The sequence below is a fragment of the Cibotium barometz genome, chromosome 3 (assembly GCF_041138505.1).
Source record: "Cibotium barometz isolate CiBa-2024 chromosome 3, ASM4113850v1, whole genome shotgun sequence".
In the NCBI taxonomy this organism is placed as follows: domain Eukaryota; kingdom Viridiplantae; phylum Streptophyta; class Polypodiopsida; order Cyatheales; family Cibotiaceae; genus Cibotium; species Cibotium barometz.
The window spans coordinates 63,337,830-63,359,678 of NC_141048.1; the positions used below are offsets into that span (position 1 = coordinate 63,337,830).

General features: G+C 36.1%; 1 protein-coding gene across 2 annotated transcripts in view; it reads right to left on the reverse strand.

Annotated features, from left to right (window-relative positions):
* LOC147640376 (MADS-box transcription factor 23-like) overlaps positions 1-21,849 on the reverse strand; it is a 49,732-nt gene that overhangs the window by 19,875 nt on the left and 8,008 nt on the right. Inside the window, exons 3-4 of one of the 2 annotated variants that reach the window (XM_086823673.1) lie at positions 8,212-8,290; positions 4,428-4,572 (exon numbers count right to left, since the gene is read on the reverse strand). In XM_086823673.1, coding sequence (XP_086679799.1) covers positions 4,495-4,572; positions 8,212-8,290 — 157 coding nt within the window. In that variant the 3' untranslated portion in view covers positions 4,428-4,494. Of the gene's footprint in view, positions 1-4,427; positions 4,573-8,211; positions 8,291-21,849 lie in introns of those variants that run through there. The other variant, XM_086823676.1, reaches the window with a different exon arrangement.

The following is a 21,849-nucleotide window of genomic DNA, read 5'->3' on the forward strand; positions in this document are numbered from 1 at the left end:
CTTACTTTTGACTCTCGAGGCTCTGATTTCCCAGTTGCTACCTATGTCAGACGTGGCTCCATGAGTCAGAGCTCTACCCCCACACAGAGCGATTAGAGTTGAGGATGCTTCCATTGTGGAGTCTTCTTCGTCGGTAGTTCATGGTGATATTATGGAGCTCAAATATGATGATGGGGGTAACGTTCTTAGCGATGGGGATTTTGGTGGGAGCTCTGAGGTGTCCTCCTCTAGTGAGGGTATTGAAGAGCCTAGTGTGACAGCTCTAAGTCCTGACTCTTAACATAGATGGTGACATAGGCCTTTAGCCTCTATAGTCCTCTATGGGCTTTTTGTATTTTTGTACTCTTATTTTTGTATTTGTACTTGCCATTAGGAACTCAATGGAGTCTTCTTGGGCCCTTTAATTTGCCATGAGGTTATGGAAACGTTTAACTTTTTGACAAATAGGAGCCCGCCATGTAAGCAAAAACCAATGGTTTGTAAGAGAGGTGTAAGAGTGGTCAAAGGGTACACTTTTTCCCCCAAAAAGGGGAGGGGGCAATTTTACAATTTTCGGACCTCCATAACTTCTACATACAAGCTCCGATTTGAGCGGAGATTATAGATCCGTGATCTACGCATCAAGAGCTTTCCATAGATATGTTACATGATATGGTTTTATCGGCTAGATTTTAAATTCCATTTTCCCCCCAAAATTCAAATTCGAATAAAGTAGCCGTTTTGAAGCTTCTAATTAGAAAACGTTTCTTCTTAAGAGAAAAGGTTTGACTCCCTTAAACTGCCAAATAAAAGGGCCCAAGAAGACTCCATTGAGTTCCTAATGCCATGCAGCATGCCGACTTTTGCAGCTTTATATATATTCATGACTCTTTGAGATGTCACATGTACATTTGTCTACATTTGTTTTCTATGTAACTTGCAAGTTGCAACATTCTGAATTTTTTTGTTTTGGGTAAGTTGTAAGTTGTAAGTTGTAACTTCTCTAATTTTTGCATCTATATTTATATTTTTAAGTATTTTTTAATGGATCGTACCTTCACCATATTTTTATTTTCAAAATTTAGCGACGGTGCGTTTCGAGACTATATCTAAACGTACCGTATATCGAATCAAACTTTTTGTACCTAACAACTATGTATGGCCTGAAGTAGCTTTTGCTTGTAGTTGGGAACTAGCTTCAGCATTTGGTCTAGTGTGATGTTAAACTTCATCTTGCTGAGATCCTTCGGAACAGGTCATATTCATTCACGAAGTTGTTGCTTTTCTCCTTGTTGATGGGCATAGTCTAGCCTCTAAACATTCTTCCTCCTTTACTTTCCTTTATTTTTCCTGGCATTCTCTTGTTAGCTTTCCTATCTGGCTTCTTCTAAATTCCTTTCCACTTCCGTCCTCAAGATACTTCCGCTGCTTTTTGGGCTGTGGTTGGCTCTAGTTGTGGCACCTCAACATCCTTTCTCTAGTTGCTCTATCATTGCACAATGACTTCTTTCATGCTTCAACTTTTTCCCTCCTCTTAGCCAGGCATGTCTTGTCCAGACCCTCATCAGAACGCTCTCCTAGTGGCAGGCTTTCTTGCATCATCCGCACCATCCCTTGTGCACTCTGCACTAACTTGGTGATTTTCTCATGGACTCTTTGTTATCCTGCCCTGTTCTGGCTTCTTGTCAACGTCTTCACAAGCCCTTGCAATCTTGTCATAACTATCACTTCCTATGGCATTTCTTGTTCTTTTCGTGCCCCCTGCTCCACTTTTACCATGCTTACAGTTGCATCAGCTCCTTCTGGGTTTGCCTCCCTTTGCGGCCTTACCTCTTGCATCTCCTCTTGATGGCACTGAAATATGGGGCAGTCATTTTGTCTATGCCCTAGACCACTGTAGTAGAAGCAAGCTCTCCTCTACCCAAATCTTCCACCTCCTCTTTCATATGGTTTGTTATTTTGAGGACCCATGGGTGACTTGGTCAGTTGGGACTTGTTGTTGTTGCCTTTCCATCACTCTCAGATTCGTGTTTTGAGTGTTGTAAAAACACGTCTCTGCGGTGTGGTTGTACCTTCCGTAGATAGTGCATAGCTGCTGTGTGCTTTTCAATTGGCACTTCTCCTTTGTATGACCTTGATTTTTAGACCTTGTGTACCAGATGTCCAGTCTGAGTCCGGATCCTACATGTCCTCTGGCAATCTTGTTTGGGGTGGCCCTGAGTTCTTCTTGAACATCTACTGCATGCTTCCTACCTTTCTTCTTTTAGGGCTTTCACTCTTTGGCCTCCAACTCTTGACTGGATTCTAATTATGAGGTGTGTTCTTCTTCAGAATCCAAATCAAAAGTTTATTCCCCCTTCTTCCTTTTATTGAGTAATAGTTTGAATCATATAGTGCAATGGCTTAGTAAGAGCTCTGCTCACTCAACTCTTCCATCTTCCTATTCAGTATTGTTCCTCTTCTTCGAGCCCAAGTAGACCCACCTGATTCTCAAACTATCTATGCGAAACATACTCTTGCTACCATCTCAGCCGGGTAGACCAAGTCTCTTCTATCCTCTACTTCCCCTTATCCAACTAATCCACCTTTGCCCCTTTACAACTATGTAGGTACTACCCGTTCTTCAAGAAACTGTTACAAGTTTGTTACAAACAAGAAGGCTCGGTTTGTTGCACAATGGTCAATCCAGGTGGTGCTCTCGGAGTGCTCTGGGCAGCAACCAAATGGGTTGATTGGCCGCCAACATCTAATCTCTCAATATGAAAACTAATCTACCAAGGTCTATCCTAACAAACTAAAATTCCCACATAAAGGATGATTGCTCAAAGTTTATAAAGGAATTCAATGATTATTGGCAAAGAGGGCAGTTGGGTCTAGATAATGGGATACCTTGTAAGTTGTTGTTACCCTTATAGCCTTTTTAAAAGTAGGACTTGGGTTTTGTGGGTTTAATGTTTTACTTACAAAACTAGAAAAAAAAATATATAGTAATGTTTTACCAAACTAGAAAAAATATATATAGTAATAAACTATTACACCAAGTGGGGAGTGCAATCTTAGGGATAAGTGAAAAAACTCTTATGCTCTTAGGGATAATTGAGCAAAATGTTATGTCAAATTTATCCATCGATGACTATGATTAGTTTTGGGTGAACCCAACTTACGATAAGAGAGGTGATTTCATTAGTTTTGGTTTACTGTAGTTTAAGATAAGAGAGGTGATTTCATTAGTTTTGGTTTACTGTAGTTTTGGTTTTGTGGGTTTAATGTTTTACCAAACTAGAAAAAATATATATAGTAATAAACTATTACACCAAGTGCGGAGTGCAATCTTAGGGATAAGTGAAAAAACTCTTATGCTCTTAGGGATAATTGAGCAAAATGTTATGTCAAATTTATCCATCGATGACTATGATTAGTTTTGGGTGAACCCAACTTACGATAAGAGAGGTGATTTCATTAGTTTTGGTTTACTGTAGTTTAAGATAAGGGAGGTCATTCAATAATTGGCATTACATATATAATTCAAAGGCATATGATTCTTCACCCAAAGGCTATACAATATTATGCCTATGGAAATGTAAAAGATGAATCTACTTTTAGCTTTTTATAAGTAATTCTAAAGAAAGTGTCATTTGAAGTTTTTAGGAGTAATTCTAAAGAAAGTGCTATTTAAAGTTGCATTAATTTGCAAAAGAATATTCAGTATGTTTCATAGAGTTTTGAGAGCCTGGAATTTTAAACTACTATAATTCATATTCTCTTTTCTCTAACTTTGTGTCTTAGAAAATTATGGTATTGATGAAATTTATGGTTCCATAATAGAGTTGTTCATGTGTACAGATGCCTCTAAAAGGTGTAGAAATATAGTAGCTTTTAGAATTGAAAGAAAAGCACTTGCATGGCTTATAGATTGCAAATTAGTGTAGTGGTGTCAAAATTGAATAGTGGATTGAAACACAAAGTTATAATAACTACATATTGGATATAAAGTTTTGCTTTTAAACTCTTGGATAGATCTTCATCCTAGAAAACAAACTGTAAATGATGGGTGTAACCCTACTTGTGATAGTTGAAAATTTTGGTATTGAAACTCGGTGAGATGGATTCTCTAGATGGTGTGAAGCTACTTAAACAATAAATGGTGTTTGCTTGAAATCCTATTGTTGGAAACCTACCTCAACAGACAGAAAACCAATTGTTATGTTCATAATGATTACATCCAATGGCAGATTGCCTAGTGCTGAGCATGAGTCATAATGGGGGTAGTAAACTTTTCTCTTAATGATGCATAATGACACTTGTAAAAGTCTATGATAGAATTCAATGCTTGAGAAATTCTTGATCTACAACTTGATTTACTATTGTGACCTCACTATTGTATCATTTATTTTTTTCCTCAAGTGATTTCTCCTTTTTTTCCATTGTGTGATGTTACCTTGTAATGTTGTTTGCCTTATGTCATATCACTTAGTGGTTAGCTACATCCAATATCTCTCACCACCCTCTTTGCTCTCAAGGTTTTAATGCACCTAGAGTGTCTTCTTGATGTAAAGTGTCTAACTTGGAGGAGCAACAACAAAGAGGAGAAACCTAAAAATAAAAAATTAAATTGTGTGTCAAAAAATAAGATGTTTTAAACACCTAACACCACTCTTGTGGGATGAAAAATCCTCTTACAATTATAAACATAGCTCTTGTTGTGGAGTTCTCCAAGATAAGGCTAATAAACTATTTAGCTATAAGAAATAATTTTGCCTCCCTCAAATTCTCCAATTTTAGGATCTTTGAATGCCAAAGTTGCATCTAAGAAAGCACATCTCAAATAAGCTATCACAACAACCTAAATAGGTGATCCATGTGTTAATAAATGTTGTGTTTTCTTCATAGATACTCTTAATCAAGTTGATACTAACTCAAATAAATCTTGGAGTTGGAAGCATTATTGGTTGATTATTCTAGTTTATATTGAGGATACAAAATGTGTAATAACTGTGTAGTATTAAGCATTATTAGTTGATTATTCTAGTTTATATTGAGGATACTAAATGTGTAATAATTGTGTAGTATTAAGCATTATTAGTTGATTATTGCATAATTTTATATTTAGGATAAATGTGTAAACTTACTTTGTACATATGTGGCAATATTAATAGGATGTTGTAAAGGTAGTTTTTAGATTAGAAAGTTGTGTATATATTCATGACTTGTTGGTGGGAATACTAGTATGACCTTATTAGATATTACCTACTTAAATATTTTTTATAGTGTTTATACATTTTTGTTTCATATGCAGCTTTAAGCATATGTTGAGAAATGCCCCAATGACACCTTAAAAGTTCCATAGTCAAAAACCTCTAAGCTTAGAAGAAATCTTGTATAAAGTTGAAATCTTGTACAAAAGAAAGCTTCGCCTTGCGAACTACCCAACCTAACTAGGTATTAAGTCAACCTCCCCACAAGCCACTAAATAGCCAAGTGTCAGCCTTTGGATATGAGGAAATATACACCTCATAAAGTTAGAGGAGGATTTTAAACTTGAATTTTTCATCACATCAAAGAAAAACTCACCCACCAAGAATGAATTTTCCACTACAAAGATTCATGACTATATTACAGCACAGGGCACAAGTATAATATGAGATCTGAAGGCATAATATCTTAGGACTAATGTTATGTAATAGGTATTATTTTAGCATTGCATGATTTTACATAAAGGAAACCATTACTCCATGTTTAAAGATTGAGTATGAGTGCACATTCTTCATTGTATATGGACCTTTTATAGATACACTAGGAGGTTTTTAGTCCCTTGTTATAAATAACTCCAAAGTCATATTTCTACAATGCATGCCACCTTATTTGCATAAGCCTTTTGATCTATCAACCTTATGGATGCATGTGTTCAATTCAAATTGAGATCTGATATACAACCAAGCCAGCTTATGGCACATATGCCAATAATATTGGTTAATATTTAATGGAATCTTAGAGATAAATAATCAAAATTCTTAGTATCAATCTTAACCTTAGCATGTTTTACATTTTGAAGAATGTGGAATGTGGGCAATAGGATTCCCATACATTACACTAGGCAAAAACTCTAACCATATACCATATAGAAAAACATAAGATAGATAATATCTTAACTTAAATGTATTAAATGAAAATTTAAATGAAAGTTAAACTTACATATATTTATTACTGTTTATTATAGTTAGGTTTCAAAATAGTCACATATGTCATGACAATCATGATAGTCTAGTGCACGAGAAATATTTTCATAGAAGACACTTTGTTTACTTATGGCACAAATCTCAAATGTACGCAAATAAAGCTATATATATTACATCTAGTGTATCAAGAAAAAATAAAGCTTTAAGATTACTTAAATTTTTTCTATATACAAACTATTTTTAAGACTTCTTAAATGGATCAAGAGACTGCCTAAATTATTTCTACTTAAATTCTTTAAGAGACTACTAAATTAGTTCTACTTAAATATAAAGGTATAGATACTACATCTAGTGTATTAAGAAAAGAAAAATCATAAGACTACTAACTTGTGTGTATAAAGAAAAGAAAAAGAGTAAGACTACTTAAATTGTTTCTACTTAAAAGGCCATATTAGGGATTTTGGAAAAATCCCATTACTTTGGGAATTTTCTTTTCAATATACTTTTTGGTGTATCTTCAGCATACCAAATCCAAAGTTGTCAGAGAATGTGGATTTAGAACCTATTCTTCAAGAGCTTTCCAACGATATGTCAAATGAAGTAGTTTTGACAAAAGCTTAAAAAGATTCACCGTGCCGCCATTTTTTTAATCTTGCAAAATGGAAATTGGGATTTCTCCAAAGTCCCTAATACGGTCTTTTAAATATAAAGTTGTAGATACTACATCTAGTGTATCAAGAAAAGAAAAATCTTAAGACTACTTAAATTGTTTCTATACATAACACTTGACAACTAGTTGAGTGCACTATCGTTATATTTGTAAGTCTCTTTAGAGATCCATCCAGGATAAATTTTTAATCCAATTATTTTTACCATCTATGTAAAGTATTAATCAAGGCAATTATATGTGAAGTATTTGTAAGTCTCTTTAGAGATTCATCTAGGCCCTAATTTTTAAATCCAATTATTTTAACCATCTATGAAAAGTATTACTTAAGGTAATTATATGTTTAGAAAAAAATATTTTTTTTTGTGCAAATCATTTATATGATTATGTATATGAAGAATTCAAATATTGTGATTATCCTCCTTTGTATATTATGAGGACCTCTTATCTCTTTTAATGCACTCATCATTTATATGGGAATAGCTAGTTTTTTTGAATAAGAAGAGAGCTTTTGATAAATTTGAATAGCTAGTTTTTTGAAATAATAAGAGGAGGATTTAATAAATATGGGATATTTATAAATAAGCAACTTCTTGTTTTAAATTTGATGGAATGGAGAAGATAAGAAAATTTTCTTTAAAAAATATGTAGCAACCTTATCACATTTTTGGATACACGCTTGCTTATTTTTCTATATTAAACTTTTATAATAATATCTACTTGTTGATCAAGTCGCAAGTGAATTTTTTGTCATAAATTGTATTGCTTATTATGTTTATTCCTTCATATTTTCTTACATTTCTTTCTATCTAGGTAGATCTACATGTGTAAATGGTACTGCTTATTATGTTTATCCCTTCATAGTTGTTTACATTTCTTTCTATCCAGGCTTCTATTCACATCTTTGTTTGTGGTTTATTTTCATAAGATATAAACGGAGAATATACCACTTGAGTATTATTCAATTGAACAAGAGTCAAGGAAGGTCAATGGTATATAAAAATTTAACAAAGAATGTCAATAAAGGCCAATGGTATATAAAGGTTTAACAAAGAATGTGAAGGAAAAATGTAACTATTAATCACTTTGAAAATAAAGAGCCAATAAATTTTTTAAAAATTTGAGTGGAAAGATAGTTTATACATAGAAAAACTATGGGAAGGGGTTAAGCAAGAATAGCATGAATGGTATTTTTATAGTTTATGGTTGTTTCCTACAAACTCTCCCCCATGTTTTTGTTTATGAGAAAAGTTCTTTAAAATATCTTCTTTTTTGTTACTTCTTGGAATCACTAGAGTTTTCAAAGTTCAAATGATATTTGTATTGTGAACAAGATTGCTCAATTTTAATTCAAGAAAAATATAATAACAATGTCTAAGAGATGAATACCTCTACATGTTGTGTCACATTTGTGCCATGTTGCAATAAGGTTGTGCATCTTTCATATCTCTCAAGAACCTTTGTCATGCTGATAATGTAGATCATCCTTTTTAGTTGAAGAGAACTTCTCTCTCTCTCTCTCTCTCTCTCTCTCTCTCTCTCTCTCTCACACACACACACACACACACACACACACACACACACACACACACACACATAAATATTCCACTTTTAAAGGTTGTCCTTTGAATGATCAGATACTCCCATACATACTTAACTACTAAAGGTTGTTCTTCTTTGTCTCATCAAAAACTTTCATGCATAATCATATTCAATCATAACATAAGGTTGTTGGTTAAGAGTATAAAATAAACTAAGTTTGATTTATAATAATATATTTAAATATAAAACCTTTTATTATCTTGTTTGTAGATATTTAGATCATAAAACATATCTTTTATGAGTCTATGAATGACTAAATTATGAATGTCTAAAATAGGAACTTCTATTCCAATGCTTTGTTAAATCACCTTCTATTGAACATGCTATATCCTGTATTGAAAGTTACATTTTGACCAAGAAAGCATGATTATATGAAAAAAAAAATTGTAAATTATTAATCATGTCATTAGCCTGCATAAGTGGTGTTACAACCTTGTGTAATTAGCTATACAAATGTTGAATCCAAAGTACAAAGCCTATTACATACATACATTTTACCTATTTTCTTTATTTGAAAAAGTAGCTATACATACATTTTACCTATTTTCTTCATTTGAAAAAGTAACTTTCATGGATTTTCAAGACTTTTATGAAAGCATTTTACTATAAGGTTTCAAAAAAATTTATCCTAGGAAAAGAAAACATTTAAAAGAAAAAGCAAGGACCAATACACATACTTACTTTGAGAGTAGTATGTTGGAAAAGAATTTGCTCAATGCTCCACTCTTGTGTTATTACTATGGGTGATGAATACACTCTATTTTGCAAGGCCTCCTATATGAGGAGTATTAGCCATTGTGGTGATGAGGATTTGGGCAGTTCCTATTTTGGACACTAGATAGTGCCATAGTATGGTTAGGAGATGGCTGATGTAAACTTCACACTCTGTAATGTAGGATGCATGTTTACGTTGTGGGCTATGTAGCTGCATTAGTGAGTGCTAGATATCTAGCAAACCGTGGACACACTATTCTCAAGTTGCAGGCTATGTGATTGTATTGGCTTTGTGATCGTGTTAGTGATGGACAACTAAGTGAGGACAATGTAAGAATAAGTGTTTGGTAGAATCAAAACTACAAGCAAAAAGAAAGCGTAGATGGGCGACTGTCTCCCATGGTTCTAGGGAGACTAGGTACCCTGGGACATCGGGGATACCTGCTCATCTCTCGAATCAAAGGAATATTTTCAGTGCTCCTTTGATTCAAGAGGACAAGCATAGAAATCTGGAGAGATTATGGAAATAAACCTTTTGGTGCCTTTGCATATTGGTTGTGTGATCGTGTTAGTGACGAAAAACTAATCCAGGACATTGTTCTTGGGTCACGGGGCCAGTTTGAGAGTCCAAAAGGTCTCAAGTGGGCATGGGAGCTGCCTAATGTCTTTATAGAAAATTATTATAGTCTAATATGACCTGAGTGAGGTGATATGGTCGATTAGTCATTTTGGACCAAGACATAGGCCGATGTGGCTGCAACGTGTGTCCATGGTGACATTGGATACTATATATAGAGTAGCTTGTAGCCTCATCGAGTTCATTATGTTCAGAACTCTTGCTAGAGCCACTCCAAGGGCACCACTTTGAGTTTCACTCCAAAAAGAACTCAACTCACACTCCCTACTCCTTGCTCTCTAGCATGAGGAACCATGTTCTCCTTTAGATATACTATAAAGATGGGTCCATCATTGAGGATGAGCTAAGTAGGAGGGTACTAATGCGTATGTATCAGCTCTATAGTGTACAATTTGGCCACCACATCCTCACAAAATGGGATGAACAACTCGATAAAAAAAACGAACTATATTCTTGAGTAACTCCATAGGGAGTTCCCTGTGCCAACCCTCTCTGAGAAAAATAACAAGTAAACGCTCAAGAGAATGAGAGACTTAATGACCCATCAAAAGTCCAAAGTGTGAGATGCAATAAAGAAAGAAAAGAGTAAGTCTCCATATCTTAATATCAATGACTAGAGAAAGGCTAATGAAAAGATCCATAGCACCCCCGACAAGTGAAAAGATGCAGGGAGGAAGAGAGCTTGAGCTCTTGCAAGAGCACACACACTCTCACAAACCCTAGAACAGAACACACAAGATGAGAGGCTAAAAAATGTTCTTTTTCTTCTTCACAACAAAAAGGGTTCTAACAAAAGATAAGGAAAAAACAACATAAGTACTAAAGTACTATGTACATGTGGTCCATAATGTAAACGTGCTAAATGGAGTGGGTAGGTGTGGACTAGTTGGTGTAGTCCAGCTGTAGAATCTCTGGCAAAGATATGTCAGTGCTAGCTACCAAACCTACCAATGATGTAAATGCCAAAGGTCCGTGAGTGTCAGCTCATGTTGAGCTTGACATCTCAACACTCCCCCCCTCAAGCTCAACTCTAGCTCGTGAACTCCAAGCATATGTCAAAATCTAGGGAGCTTCTGAACTCCCAAGGCCTTTGTGAAGATGTCAATGACCTGATCCTGTGTGCTGACATAGGACAAGTCGATGTCACGTGCCAAGACTCTCTCCCTAATCAAGTGGTAGTGTACCTCAATGTGTTTCGTGTGTGCATGGAAAACTGGGTTCTTGGCCAACTATATACAGCTAAGATTATCATAATATATGACAACCTTTCTCTCCACATGCAACCCCAAATGAGCAAGTAACTTGCATAACCAAGCTACCTCACACGTTGCCACACTGCAACTCCTCTGTATTTTGTCTCTATACTTGACAAGGAAACTATGGGCTACTTCTTGCTACTCCCTGTCATAGCAGCACTCCCCAATGAAAACATAAATCCACTGGTAGATCTCCTGTCTAAGATGCTACCTACCCAATCTGCATCTGTGCACCCACATAGCTCCAATGGTACACCTGCTGCCAAAAATAATGCATAATCAATATTGGCCCTCAAACACCGAAGTGTGCGTCGCACACTGTCAAGATGTGGTTTGTGTAGAACCTGCATAAACTGGCTCTCTAAGCCAATAGTGTAACTCAAATCTGGCCTGCTGATCGTGACATAGATCAAACTCCCCACAATCTTCTTGTACATAGTGGGGTCCTCCAACACATAACCTGCATCCGCACGAGCTTTCCATTTTGATCTGCTTGGCACCGAGATTTGCTTACAACCAGCCATCCCATACTTGGACAATATCTCCAATACATACTATCTCTATGACATCCAAATACCATCATGTGTGCGAATGATGTCAATGCCCCTTCGTAGATCTCCCAAATCCTTCATATGAAACTTCCTTTTGAGAAGACTTTTCACATGTTCAATCTCTTCCAAGTTGTCACCCCCAACAATAAGATCATCTACATAGATGGTGATGATCACAATACCCTTATCATTCTACATAGAATGATCTACATCTACCATATGAAAACCAATAGTGATAAGATACTCAACAATCTTATCATGCCATGCTTGTGGAGCTTGCTTCAGCCCATACAAGGTCTTACACGAAGCTTACATACATACTCTGGGTGACCTGTATCCTCAAAACCATGGTGGTTGATCCGTATACACTTCTTCTTGCAAGTCACCACCATGCAAGAACACATTTTTTACATCCATTTGATGTAAAAACCAACCTTTAGTTGCAGCCACCGCAATCACAACTCTCACAGTTCCATCTTTGCAATCGGGGCAAACGTCTCCTCATAATCAATCCCATGTGTTTGTGCATATCCTTTGACTACCAATCTAGCCTTATACGTGCTTATTCTACCATCACTGTTATGTTTCACCTTATACACCCACTTACATCCAATAGCTTTCTTGCCTTCATGCAATGGCACCAAATCCCAAGTCTCATTTCCATACAATGAATCCATCTCCTCATGCATAGCTTTCTCCCAATATACATTTTCAATAGTCTCATCAAAACGTCTGGGCTCTACAACCTGCATAACTTTTGCCATGTAAGCATAGTGATGTGCCACATAACTATCATAAGTCAATCTCTGCAGATCTTTGTCACTTTGCATTCATGGCTTCCAAAGCCTTCTTTACACCAGGTGTCCTCATTGCTAGAATCCCAAGCTCCTCATGAAGGCTCATCTCTAATCTACTAGACTCTCTATCAACAAAAGAATGCCCTGCATAAATATCAGGCATACCAAGGGGCTCTAGCACTTTCTCTTTACCTTTATGTGATGTACCAACTACATTTCTAGGACTGGTATTATGATGTAGCCTGCTACTCCATGGTCTATCAATAGACCCAACACAAGAAGACTCTCCAGGTCCACTCAATGACTATGATTGCTCACTTGCATTATGTACAATCACATTTCCAGTTACATCAATCCCAACATCATCATTTTTAGCAGTATACCAGCTACTCATTTCATCAAACAAACCATCTCTGATTACCCTCAACTCACATGTAGTAGAGTTATAGCATCTATATCCCTTTTGTTCAAGGGAGTATCCAATAAATACACATTTTTCAGCCTTTGGATCCAGCTTTGTACGCAACTCATCTAGCACATGCACATAGGTAATACATCCAAAAACTGTCATGTGAGACAAATCAGGTTTCTTGCCACACACTGAATTTCTCCTATGGTGTTATATCATGTATGGTTACAGGAGGAGTCATGTTCACGATAAAAACTGATATAGAAACAGCTTCAGCCCAATCGTTATGTAGCATATTCTTCTATATCATCAATGCTCGTGCTATCTCTGCAACGTGACTGTTTTTCTCTTAGTAACTCCATTTTGTTGCGGAGTGTATCTACATGTAAATTGTCTCTCAATGCCATTCTTCCACAAGAAATCAGAGAACTCATTGGAGAAGTACTCTCCCCCTCCACTTAACCTTAGGCACTTCACAAGCTTCCATGCCACTGCTTTTCAGCCCATCACTCTGAAATTTTGAAAATGAGTGAAAACTTCACTCTTCTCCTTCATGAAATACACCCACTCTTTCCTCGTGTTGTCATCAATATGAATGTTACATAATACCTGCAGCCACCCGTGGACGTAGTTTTTGCATGACCCCATACATGCAAATGCACAACATCTAGTACATTCCTACTTACATTTATGTCATGAGGAAATACATGCTTTTTTGTCAGCTGTCCATATTGACATGATTCACATACTTTCTGCATACAATCAATCTTAAACTTTGGCAGCCTTGTCACAATTTCTTTAGTGTGTATAGACTTCATTCTTTGCACATTTACATGCCCAATTCTCTTCTGCCAAATGTAACATTGCAGCACTCACTTCATGCATATTTACATTCAGTGTAAACATTCTGCCCTCTTTGTTATCTTTTGCCAACGAACCTGCACTTATCTTTAAAGTCTTCTACATAACAACCATCAGGGTTAAACTGCACTTGCAAACCCTGCTCAATCATTTGGCCAACAGAAACCGGATTCTTTATAATGTTCGAAACATGAAGTACATGTGCAAGATACTTCATCTTACCATCCTACATAAAAAATGGCACATCTCCAGCATGGCCAATCGGATGAGCAGTGTCATCCCTTGTTTCAACAAAACCTGATCTTTCAAGACTCTTCATTTCCTTGAACCACTCACCATAACTTGTCATCCATGTGGTTCGATGCACCTGAGTCAACATACCATACATCATCCGTACATGATGTTACATCATTTCTAGACATGGCATTAACTACATGTTGAATAACAAACAACCTCTCATTATCCTCATTATTTTTGCTAGAGGACACAGAGTTATTTTGCTACACTTTTCCATTTCACATGTCATTTTGCTTCTTACAGTAATCTGCATACACATGTCCAAGCTTACCCCAGTGAAAATAGCCTCGTGTATCATTATGTTGTCTCTGCCAATTACCATGACCTCTTTGACTCCCCCTGTCTCTAAACTAACCTCTTCCACCTATGTGTTATTGTTTTGCGAATCCTGGGACTGTTGCTGCTACTGACTATAATTGTGATTACCTGTTCGGTGCCACCACCTTAGCCACGGCCTCAGTCTCTACCTCGTTCTCTACCTCCACTTGTATAGTAGGCACGTTGCTCCAAACTGCCTTTGTTTTGTGAAGACTGGTCTTCGCACAAACTCTTTTCTTTAATGATCAACATTGACACCAAATTTTTAAAGTTGGGAATGTTCTTTCGAGTCTGAAAAGATGTCTTAAATGCCTTGTATTGTGGCCTAAGACCACGTAGATATACTTCCACCTTATCATCATCATCAACAGAAACACCAATAGATGCAGGAGGATTCCACAATGCCTTTGATCTTTAAGGCATAATCATTCATAGATATATTTTTCTCTTTTTCTTCTCCACTATGAATCTCATTCTTCAACTGAATCTTTCACACCTTGTGTTAGTTTCATATAGCTTTACCAAGGTGTCCCATACCTCCTCCTTGGGTGACTTGGCATCCTGTATATGCCCAATCATAGTGTCATGTATGGTAATAGAGAGCCAATACATAAATTTTCTTACTTCTTGATTCTAATCCTTGTATTCTTTTGCATCTGTAGTTGGATTAATCTCAAGTATCTCTGGTACCTCCTCATATTCACCTTCAATGTAGTCCCAATAGCCTTTTCCTATCAGGAAATTTGTTAATCTAAACATCCAAGCGTGAAAGTTGTTCTTGTCAAGATTTTCTACAACAGTTTGGTTGATTCCATCATTCGACATTTTGTCTACAACACAAACTCACCAAAAATAGCACTATGTTTAACCTGCATAAACTGTTGTATTCTCTGCAGCGGTACTATACTGCACCTAAACTGTCACAACCAGTGACCTCAATTCACATACATACACCCAAGGGAAACTGTAAGATGTCTTTACACAATGTCTGCACAACCAATTACACTTCTTGCAATTCTAAAAACAATAATATGCAAAGAATCGAAACTTACCCGTAGTGCACGTGAATCTTGTGAATTAAAAAACGAAGGTCAAGATACGTCCGAAATGCCTTTTCAGACCGAATAAGAAAGTCCAAAGGACAATTTAGTTATCCTGCAACTCCGCTCCCACGAAGACAACTCCTTAATTGGAGTTTGTTTCTCGGTGCCTCCCAAACAATGGTGTAGTAGACCAACACAAATACCCTTGTACTACTTCATGTGCTTCTCTTTTTGCTTGCTGCTCAGCTCTTAGCATAAACCAGGCTCTTATACCATCAAAATATGTAGCAAAAGGAAGATATCTTGAGCTCTTGTAAGCACACACACACACACTCTCACAAACCCTAGAAGAGAACACACAAGATGAGAGGCTGAAAAATGTTCTTCTTCTTCACAAAAAGGGTTCTAATAAAAGATAAGGAAAATACAACATAAGTACTAAAGTACTATTTACATGCAGTACATCATGTGAACATGCTAAATGGAGTGGGTAGGTGTGGACTAGTCAGTGTAGTCTAGCTATAGAATCTTTGGCGAAGATATGTCGGTGCCAGCTACCAAACCCGCTAGTGATGTAAATGTCGAATGGTCACGCAAGCGCCTCGTGAGTGTTAGCTCATATTGAGCTTGACATCTCAACAACAACTTACAAATAACAATAGGAGGCTTGATAAAGCATGCCTTGAAGGTTCGAAGACTTCTCACCTTGGTAGCAGCAGTGGTGGGCGACAGTGGCATCAGGTGCTTTTGTGCATACTTCCTAAGCTTTCATCTCTTTCATTTCATAATATACTTAATAATATATGTATAAATTCCTAAATATGCTAAATGTTCTTCTTTGAATGTATATATAGAGAGAAGTAGTGAGATGCGGCTATACTCAAGAAGAGTATGGCTTCGCATGGTCTCACGGAACTACATTCTTGTTTGACAAGATGGAGCGGGAATGACACGAGCTTAATTGGGCTCACATAGTCAACTATATAAGTATATAAATTATAGTTTTCTAGCATAAAACTTAACATCAATGAGTTCTAAAATCTTAAATATGGGTATCTATTAACTTATAGTTTTCTAGCATAAAACTTAACATTAATGAGTTCTAAAATCTTAAATATGGGTATCTATTAACTTTTCACTTTTTCAAAATTTACGCAAAACTTATGTATAAATTTGATCACCTTTTCTGTAGTCTTTATCTTTTTTATGTTAAGTTGTCTATTTTTATCCTAGTTTATCTATATCTAAAGTACCTAGCTAGTAACTATAAACAAAATGGGACAGGTTGGAGGCAAACTTTCCCAATTTGTCCTATTCTACCAGTTTGTCCCATCCTGTCTCATTCTGTCCAAAAAACATTTCTCACAATGCCGATATTTATGTCGATATAAGGGTCAATATAATTATCATAATAGTAGCGTCGATATTTACATCGGTGATGCAAATACCAACGATTTGACCAAAACTGGCATCAGTATACACATCGATATGTACACCAATCAGTGAGATAGTTACATCGATGTAAATACTAACAGTTCGAAAAAAGAAAGAGGAAAAACAAAGGCTAGACAATAAAAAATGCAAGGCACTCCTGTAAGCAATGCCAAAAAAAAAAGAATCAATGAGGCCGTACAACCAAAAGCATACAAATCTATGTTCACAAATGCGATCTTTAAGGTGCAACAAAAACAAATAACACAATGTGATCTTCAAGGTGCAACAAAAATAAATGACACAAATGCGATCTTCAAGGTGCAACAAAAACAAATAACACAATGAAACTTGCTTGCATTGAGATAAATTTTTCCTGAAAGGACCACAAAATTGTGTGACCAACCTTGGGTGATACCAAGGCTAGTCACAACTTATTGTCTTGGGAGACATGGACCTCACTAGGTTACTCACCTCTAACTCCTTCAATAGTTACCATTATTGCAATAAATAATTATCAATCCATATCTACTGATTGTTTTGAAATATAGTTTTACATTGGAACTAAGCTTGTTATTTGTAAGTTTTATGTGACACCAAGGAGGCACAATGGAAAGCACCCATATAAGGCCATTGACTTATCTAGAACTTTGAGCACAAACTCATATCTTGAGTATAATAACAAACTTAGAAACTTTAACAAGAAAGATGTGACTGATGGTTGCCCTAGAACTTTCATTAAAAGACAATATAGATAAGTTAGAGTCCAAATTAAAAAGCATGTAATGTTCTTTCAAAGTGTAACTACTTCACATTTTTTAACACTTTAAATTAGTAGGTAAGGTAACATGATAGAATGAAGTTGAAATGGTCCCCTTCTTAGCATGGGTTTTGTACGTAGGAACTCTACTACCCTTACACACCTTCTACATGTTCATAATAAAGACAATAAGAATCTAGTCATGAAATAGGAAGGAAACTATTTTTGATGGTGGAGATATCTTCACAATGCCCATCCATAGTTGGAATTCAAGTTTGCTCACCTTTAGTTAAAAAGGAAATTAAGGTTTTTGGATGAGCAAGGTTGCTCGTCTTGTGCCAAACGAGACACTTCAATGTGGAAAGTCAAGATTGCAAATGTTAGCCAAAAGGTATCTACACCTAGGCACTCAACAACATGGGGTAAGGCTTGAGGCTACCTTGAGCCTTGTATCTTTTATCTCACGAATCGCAAATCTCAAGGTTGACTTTTGACGCCCATTTTACATGTTTTTGGACTTTTTGGATGTTTTTACAAAGAGAAAATTTATCATGCCCGCCTTCCAGTGTTGGGTAAAATTATTATTTTCCTCACATTGAAGGACCTTTTTTATATTATATATGTATATATATCGTTCATATTTTTATCAAATAAGGGCAACTTATATTAAGAAGTTAGAAGGGGCAGTTACAACATATAAAGCACTTTAATATGCAACATATCCTTGGAGATGACATATATCATTCATATTACTTTGTAAGTTGTAACTTAAAATTTAATAATTCACTTAAGTCCTAACCTTCTTGCCCAGTGTCGTCCTCTTATAGTTTATTATATTCATTATTAAGCCTACTATATTAATTAAGTCCTAACCTTCTTGCCCAGTGTCGTCCTCTTATATTCATTATTAAGCCTGCTATATTAATGAAAATTTATGGGGTGTCATTCCAATATCATTTATTATATTCATTATTAAGCTTGCTATATTAATGAAAATAAATTTATGGGGTGTCAGCCCAATCCAGACTCCAAAGGGCTTGAAAGTTTAATATCATATGTTGGAACTTCCAATCACTTCTTTGGCAAAAAGTAAGAAACTAAGGATAATATCGATTTTATTTCTCTTTTTCTTTTTGCCAAGTAATTTTTATAAATTTTTTAGTAAATTTAAATGAAAAATCATTTTTTAGTAAATTTAAACGAGTATCTTATTTTCCTTAAATTTTCATGTAGATTTTTTATCTATTTTTTTACTTGGATTAATCATGGCTCTCCCAAAAACAAAAGGAAAAATGCACCTGGAAATTAAAAAAAAAGAAAGGGAGTTTGACTTGAATGAGGAGCTAAATAAAGATTTAGAATTTCATGGCATTGATATAGCAAATCTAGAATCATGTGAAGGAAGTAGCACTCAAAAAGAGACCCAAAAAATAAAGTTTCATAAAAGAGTAGAAGGATAAGTTTCTATGGCTACGGAGTCTCTTGCAAGAAGATAAAACTATTATTAAGTGTGACTGGTGTGAGAATTACAAGATGCTGTCCATAGGAAATTGGCCACAAAACCGTAATGGCTAAGTGGTCTTATGAGATTGACAAGCAAAGTAAACCCATCACTGTGCATGTTGCTGAGATGGATGATGCAAACAAGGCCTGGGTCATCACCACACACAATGAAACTTATGTACTTTATTCCTTAGAGAGATTTGTCCATAACCATGTACGCGGATTTATATAGCCTTGCCAATGTTCCAAATATGCCAAAAAGCATGACTACTCTTTATATACTAGTCGATATAATGTATATCAATTTCTCTATGCTATAGCCATGAAACTTCTTAAGGTACAAATAGTTGCATTGCTAGACTCCTTATTACTCGATCATGCTTGATATGAGTACTGACCATGGATTAGAGTTGCAATTGATTGTGTATGCTACATATTTGAAATGCAAAGGTTTAGGACCAAACCATGTTGAGTTCTTGGTCCATTGAAAATAATTACAAATGGGAAAGGCATCACTATTTACAATAAGTTAAAAGAATTTTTATGCCAAACAGGTCTATGTACATATACCAAGGTGTTGCTAGTGATGGTGTCTTTACCTTGACAGGATGTTAAGTTGGGCTCGTAACCTTGTTAAAGAACGATGTGCCTAGTTTGTTTCCAATGCATTGTATAATTGCACATTGCACGAGGCCCTTGTTGTTTTGTTGATGCTTCAAAGAGATTCCCCAAACTCTTGTTTGTGGAAAAGCTTGCTAATAAAAGTTATTCTTGGGTTAACAATTCCTTGAAAAAGAATAGCGAGTTGATGGGGATCTCTTCGACACAACGTAACTTGATGCACATCGTAGCATAAAGTGGTTATCATGTGTACATGTCATGAAAAGACTTGTTGGTTTGATGCCTACTATTTTGACACTTCGAAGAAGAGACGACAAGTTCACTAAATGGTATAACAAGGCAAGGATTTTCAATGTACAATTTTGTTTGTATATGCTAGTTACAAATATTTTGATAGAGTTAAAACATTTTAAGATTGAAACTGCAAGAAGAGTATGTGGACTTAACTTTTATTAGTATTGCAATTAATGTTACTATCAATAAACTAAAGCACCATTTTCTAGGTGATGAATTTATTAAAGATACAACATTTCTTGCACCATTCTTGAAATGTGCCACCTTTGGATATTTGAAAATGAAAGACAATGAGGGTCTTGCGCATCATCATGACTTATGGTTCAAAGAGATCCCTAAACTAAGTGAGAAGAAAGATGCAACAACAAATCACAGTGATGAAGCCAAAATTAGTAGGCCATACATAAATGGAACTATTGAGAGTTGCATTGCATTGACGGATTAGGACTATATTCAAGCACTTATGGATGGAATAAATGCTTGTTTTCATGATCTCCCTCTATTTAATGTAGCTAAGCTATTTAGTCCATGCCATCATGCTCAAGTTGAAATGACAAGAGAGGATAATGCAAAGTGATGTCTTGATAAACTCTTATAGTATCTTTAATCTACCAAGCAAAACTCTTTTGTGATTGACGAAGAGGCATGTGGACCAAGAAAAAAAATATGGGCTAATCTTTGCCAATTGGCTATTTTCCACAAAAATATTTGCCTGGCATCTTAAAACATTCTCCCAAATTTTGTCCGTTTTGAAGGGTTTTAGAAAATATTCAACCGATTTCGGATATTTTAGGGAATTTTTGAAAACATTCATCCCATTTTCTATAATTTTAAATTTAGATAAGAGGAATAATCGCCAACCCACCTACACTTATATATTCATGGAGGCATCTTATATTTTATCATGTGAACGTGAATTGTACACATTTATTGACACTTTGTATTTTAATTGTGAGGGATTTACTATGCAAGATGCATGGGAAACCTTCTTCGAGTTGAGAGATTAACATGATAACTTTTTCAATATGTTGAAACTACGGCAAGCAATCCTTGTTATACCAACTAGCATAGTGGCATGTGAGAGGGGGTTTTCAAAGAAAGACATAATTAAAGACATAATTAAAGATGTGAGAGGGGGTTTTCAAAGAAAGACATAATTAAAGATGTGATACATAACAAGCTCACACAATTAAGAATTTAGATTATCTAATGAGAGTATTATTGATAGGCCCAATGTTGGATGATGTTGAATGGGAGAGAGTCTTTGAAATTTTGAAGGATGCAAAGGAGCATAGTGTTGAGATATCGAGCTCATCCAGTGAGGCGGTGGACACTGATGACCCGCCTAGGGGATAGGCCCCACACTTACACCACTCGCATGGTTGGTGAGATCATGGGTGATATGCGGCCAGTGGGATGACAGGTGTGACAGCCATTCTAGAGACTGGCATAGTTATAGCGCAAGCTCATTTAGTTGGGTTCACACTATAGAGAACCTGTGTATGTATTTGGTTGAGTACCTTTCATATTGTGTGTACTCTTATCTTTGTATATGGTGTGTTGAGTGTTGAGTGAAGAAGAAGAAGATGTTCAGCCTCTCACCTTGTGTGTTCTCTATTAGGGTTTTGTGTGTGTGTGTGTTTCATGGTATCAGAGCCTGGTCCGTGCTAAGGGCTGAGCTGTAAGAGTGACTACACCCTTGTCGGGAGCTCTACGGGAGGCACCGGTAAACGATCTCTGATTGAGGAGCTTTCTTCGCGGGAGTAAAGCTATAGGGCAACTATAGAGTCCTATTGGACAAAGTTTAGTGTGTGTAAAACGCGTTTCGAGCACGTCTGGACCTCCGTTTTTCAGAAAGAAGGCGATTTCGAGCACTGCGGTTAAGTCATTGATTCTCTGCAGAACTCTGTTTTAAGAACTGCAGGAAGACAGA